A 5,670-nucleotide genomic window follows, 5' to 3' on the forward strand; every position below is an offset into this window, starting at 1 on the left:
GAGCCAAGGAGATGCCTCCTCCACTGCAGTACCCACAGTCGCCTCAGACACCAGTATGTGAAAGATGCCTGGGGTGACTACTGCAGGAGGGGGCAGTCACCTCTGCACTGTCTCCTTGCCCTCCCCTCCCCCAGCCTCGACCCAGCCCCTTTCTCCCAGCTCTTTTCTTTTCCAACTCAATAGACAGAATGGGAAACTTGGCAAGGACCGGTGCGATGCGGGAGCCACTAAGGTTGGATGTGGTCAAAGACTGTGCTATGTCATTTCCAAACGAAGTCAGTTTTTAAAAACAAAGGCGGCGGACTGAAAGGTCTCACACGTCGGTCCTCTCATTGCCTCATTGGTCAGAAGCCTGGCGACGCTGCGGTGCCGCGCCCAGACTGGGGACTCCCACGGTCCGGTCAAAATGGCCAAAAGAGGCCCCGCGGGGCTGAGCGTGGCACTCCGGCCAGCGCACGGCGGCGGTCATTTACGGTCCAGGCTGGCGTGCAGCTGGGCCTCGCGAACCATGCGATCGAAGGAGCGCGTGTTGGTCTCCTGGCGTACCTTCTCGCGCACGTGGAAGGAGGCCCGGGCTGTGGAGCGGGCGCTCTCCAGCGCGCTGCGCCGGTCCCGAGACAGCTGCTCGCTGCGCTCCAGCTTGCGACCGATGGCTTGGAGCAGCTCCCGCCGGCGGCAGTCTTCGTCCCTCTCCACCTTCTCCTTGTTGGCCCGCTGGGCCCGCTCCTTCTCCATCCGGCTCTGGCCCACGCGCCGCGCCTTCTGCTGCACCGCCTCCTCGGCCGCCTGCGCCGCGTGCTGCAGCCGCCGCTCGCCCACCCGGGCCAGAGCCTCCAGGTGTGCCTGATGCTCCCGGTCTTTGCGCTCGGCCGCCTCCTTGGCCCGCCGGCCCTGCAGCTCCTCCCGCCGGGCCCGCTCGCGCAGCTCCCGGGTGCGCTGCTCCACCAACTGCTCGTAGTTCTCCTGCGCGCGGCCCAAGCTGGCCTCCAGGGAGCTCCGCAGGCCCTCGCGCTCCTGGCGCTCCAGCCGGGCCCGGCCTTGCAGCAACGCCTCGTGGCGCGCCCTCTCCGCCCGGCTTAGCTCCCGCTTCTCTCGCTGCAACTGGCCCTCCTGACTCTGCTTGGCGCGGGCCGCGCGCTGAGCGCGCTCCCTGCGCACCTGCTCGGCCCGCTCGCGCACTTCCTGCAGCCCCTCCTCCCGCTGCTTCAGGTTCTGTTCCTGCTGCAGCTTGCGGAGTCGGTCCTCCCGGGCCGTGCGCTCCGCCCGCTCCCGCCGCAGCAGTCCCTGGCGCTCGGCCAGCTCCCGCCGCCGCTCCTCGCTGCGCTCGCACTGCCGCTGCCGCCGCCGCGCCTCCTCGCGCTCCTCGCGGCCCCGGCGGCCGCGCCTCTCCTCCACCTGCGCGGCCCAGGCTCGGCGGCCCTGCTCCAGGGCGCGCTGCTTCTCGCGCTCCTCGCGCTCCCGCCGCTGCTCGGCGCGGACGCGCTGCTGCTCCCACTGGCCGTGGGCCGCGGCGCGCTGCTCCAGCAACAGGCGCTCCTCCTGGTGCCGCGCCAGCATCAGCGCCGCGATCTTCCGGTCGCGCTCCGGCACCGCGCGCAGACCCCGCTCGGCGCGCACTTGGCGCACGATGCGTTCCACGTGCTGAGTCATCTGTGGCGAGTGGCTCAGGTCGCCGAGGCTGAAGCTGCGGCCGGTGAGGGGAACCAGGGTCAGGGCGGATGGGCGGCCCAGAGGGTTGGGAGCAGAGGACGTCGACCCCGCCGGGCAGCTGTTCCTGGCCGAGGCCCGCGGCGGCCAGTGCAGCTCCCGCAGGCTCTCACCGCTGTAGGACGACGACGACGCGCCTGACTCGGAGCTCAGGGCGCCCTCCCGCCGGCGGGACAGGGAGTCTAGTGAGTGGCTCTTCCTTCCTGCCCGCGACCGCCCGGGCGTAGGTTGGGGCCGGGCCGGGGCCGGGCTGGAGGAGGCCTTGCGGGCGGCGCGCGGTGCGGGCGAGGCCGGGAGGCTGGCGCTGCTGCAGCTACTGCTGCTGCCCGCACTAGGGACCGAGGCCGCGGCGGCCGCGGGGCCCAAAGGCGTGAAGAGGCGCCGCTTCTCCTCGCGCACAATGCGCTCGCGCTCTGCCCGGCACTGCTGCAGCTTGGCGCTCCGCTCCGCCTCGTAAGCCTCGTACAGGCCAGTGGCCACTCGCATAGAGCGGCCGGGGGCCTCGCGCACCAGGTCCGCCAGGGCCCGTGGCAGCAGCTCCACAGGTTTAACGGCGCAGCGGGCGCAGGCCTCTAGCGAGCGGGGACTGGTCAGCACGTAGCGGCTGCCCTCGGCCTCCGGACAGTCGAAGTTGAAGAGGTCGAGGTGCAACAGCGGGGACTGCTCCCGTCGCCCGCCTTCTGCTGCGCACGGGACTTCAGCCTTACGGGGCGCCGCGGCGGAGGCCGAGGCCGAAGTCGCCGCGGGCTGCGGGGCGCCCTGGGAGTCAGGGGGCACGGACGCGGCGGCTTCGTCCCCTCCGGAGCCTCCCGGCTCGGCTCCCGCCTTCTCCTCTTCAGGCACGGGATCCACCATGGCTGAGCCCTGTCCCTTTGTGGAGGCTCTGCGGATGACAAGGGAGGACATCGAAGAATACATTTGAAAGCAGTTTCCCCCTCCACGTTCATATTCACCGCCCCCCCCAAAACTTAATCCGCTTTGGGATTAGGCTCAGAGGCCCGGTGGAATGTAAATCATAATACCGATGCCCTGAAACCCCAGCGGGCGGGAGGGTGCACAGAGAGCAGCCTCAGTCTCCCTCAGCGCCGGAGTGCTGGGCGGAGGCCTGTGGCCAGGCTCCCCTGGGCGTCTGGCCCGTTAGATGCATCTCCTCCCTGTTGCGAGTTAAAATGAAAAGATCGAGGAGCAGGCAGTAGCCGACCAGAGAGGCTCTGGAGGATTCCCGGGAGGATTAGCGTATTTGTTTGTAGCTTAGGCGGGCGACCGGGGATGCAGCTTTGCAGGAACAAAAAGGAAGAGGTCTGTTCATCCCCAGAGTGCACTGCTGTGGAGACCCCATTTGCCTAGGGAAGAAGTTTATGGTTGATTTCCATTTGCAAAGGAGACCCAGGCGCGGGGCCCAGGGGTGAAGGAAGGGCGCAGAGAAATATCTCAGTCCGAAAAGACCTCCCTGGGACGGGTGATCGATTCTTGCTCTTGCCTCTTGGACAGGGCTTGCTAGGAGCTGTGCCCGCCTTCCCCCGTCCCCCCCACCGGGTGTTTGCCAGGGATGGTGAAGGAGCTTGGGTCCTCCCGGATGCACCTAATCCTCTCTAAGTCCATGCTAAAAGCGCGATCCACCTCAGTCTAGGCTCGGACACCTGTCCCCAGATGTCCTCCGAGTCCCCCCACCGTATCCAGCTGGGCTACTGGAGCTCAGCGAGCCCGTCCGCTCCCGGGTCCCCCGGCCGGTTAGCTTACCGCACGTCCCGCGCGGCGGGCTTTTGTTCGCAGCTTGCCGCTTTCGCTTGCGCCTCTTCAGTCCCTGCGTCGGCGGGGTCGGATTACTGCCGGCCGCAGCCGCGATAGGAGCCCCAGCTGCCACCGCAGCCAACGCCAGCGTCTCTCCATGGGGCCCGCGCACACCCCAGACGCTACCTACCCGCGGGAGGGGGAGTGCGACAAGGTCTCCCTAAAATAACGCAGCTCTGCTCCCTTCCCTCACACTGATTCTTAAAAAAGGAAACAAGCCGGCTTCCATCGCTGCGGCATCCACCGCCGCCTCTCCAGTCGTGAAGGTACCGCAGGTCTTTCGACGGCCCCCCACCGGCGCCTCCTGGTGGACGCTCAAGGGTGTTGATTTCCTTGCTTATAGGGCAAAGGAGAAGTTGTGTGTGTGGGGGGGAGATGTATATATATTCTCTCTCATCAACAAACCCTGTGCTAGCAGCACCTTAACTAGGTAGAATGAAGGAATAGCTCACTCCTTCTCAAGGCGACCCTGAGAAGCAAAGTTGATAGCAATAATTTGGTAGAACTCTGGCTTCTGATCCAAACCATGACTTTATTTTTTTAAGAAAAACCAACCAAACACACTACTGTCTAATGCAACATTTTAGGACTTCCTGGTTCCAGACAGTACAAATTAAAACCAGTCAGTACCAGTTAATGAGTGCTATTTTGAGATACCTCCTCCCCACCTCTTCCAGTTTGAGTGGTAGTGGCCACAGCAGACAGATGGAAGGAATATTTAAGGGAGGGGGTTGGAGCGTGGGTGGGACATAACATTTAGAGAGCACTGTGAACTCTGTCCTTAATAAACTTGACATTGTCAGATAGGCAGCGAGGAGCAAGTGAAAGGCCTAAAGCAGGGAAATGACATGATTTGGCTTATACTTTAGGAACATAACTCTGGCAACCATGGGGTGAGGGCTATAGGAGGGCCAAAGGGGGGCAGAAAACCCAGTTAGCTGCTGGACACTACAGTAACCCAAGGCAGGAAGGATTGGGACCTGAGGGGGAACAGCAGTAGGAGGCCTGGGTCTGGTGGGAGGTAAGGGTGAACAGATTCCTGAAATGGAGAGTAGAAGAAGCAATACTCAAAGGGAGCTTGGCTCTGGGGTGTGAGGAGTGGTGAAGGGGCAAGGATGACTTCCTGGAGTGATGAGGTGGCTGGGTGTACCACAAACTGAGAGTGTGGGTCCAAGAAGGAGGATTGGGTGGTGTGGAGGGCCAAGGATGGATGGGTTCCTCTTAGGATCACTTGAGTTTGAGGTGGAGCCCCTCAGCAGGTGGCTGGGTAAGTTGTGTCACAGGTCTGGACTGGAGCTAGAGTTTGGCACATCAGCACCATATTTGAGGTTCCTAAAACCAGAAGTGTGAGTGAGATCATCCAGGGAGGGCAGGCGGAGCAGTAGGGAGGTGGGCAGGACATTGATGGGGCTGGTAAAGGAAGAGGAGCCCATGAAAAGGACGAATAAGGATAGGCAGGCAAGTGTGGTCTCGTGGAATCTAATGGTAGAGCACTTCAGAAGGAGGGTGTGCCCCTAGTGTTAAGGCTGCAGAGGTCCAGAAAGATTTTGCCAGAATCAAATACCCACTGAAACTGACAGTGAGAGGGTCTTTGGTGACCTCGGCAAAAACAGTTTCAGTATTGTCCTAGGAGCTGATGCCAAACCACAGGAGGCTGCGGTGCAGTGCGAGATGAGAAAGTGAGAGTTACTGACTCTTTTGACATTTGGATGAGAGTGTTAAAGACTGTGAAGGGCTTGAGATTTTATCCTACTTACATGCTAACAAGTTAGCCTGCCACTGGTTCATTGATGCCGGCAGAAGACGTGAAACTCGTGGGTCAGAAACAAAGGACTTTGTTACTCATGGCACAGTAGGTAGCATGAGGTTTATGTTCTTGTTGGTCCCCCTTGCTCCCCAAGCCCCGTGGGGCAATGGAGAGGTGGGCTGAGATAGATATTTTACATATAATGGGTTTGTGTCCCAGCTGAGTGACCCTGAGCTTAGCAGATCCTACCTTTTAAAGGGGACTGCTAGCAAACCTGTTTAAACTTTGCCCCAGAGGGAGGCATTATGTTTATTATCCTGGGAGAAAACAAATTTTCCCCCTGACGTGGAGGGAGACTCTATCTCTGTCTTCCAAGGATGTTTGCTGCACAAACATCCTTGAAAAGTAGTCCAGAATAAAAGCCT

The 5,670-nt window shown here is 61.4% G+C and overlaps 1 protein-coding gene across 1 annotated transcript; it reads right to left on the reverse strand.

Annotated features, from left to right (window-relative positions):
* Positions 1-465: 465 nt before the first annotated feature.
* Positions 466-2,562, reverse strand: CCDC177 (coiled-coil domain containing 177). Its single transcript, XM_029236477.1, has one exon. It carries the CDS (start codon positions 2,560-2,562, stop codon positions 466-468), a length of 2,097 nt encoding a protein of 698 aa, XP_029092310.1.
* Positions 2,563-5,670: the final 3,108 nt, after the last annotated feature.

This window comes from Monodon monoceros, unplaced genomic scaffold (genome assembly GCF_005190385.1).
Source record: "Monodon monoceros isolate NGI ecotype Baffin Bay Population unplaced genomic scaffold, NGI_Narwhal_1 Super_Scaffold_21, whole genome shotgun sequence".
In the NCBI taxonomy this organism is placed as follows: domain Eukaryota; kingdom Metazoa; phylum Chordata; class Mammalia; order Artiodactyla; family Monodontidae; genus Monodon; species Monodon monoceros.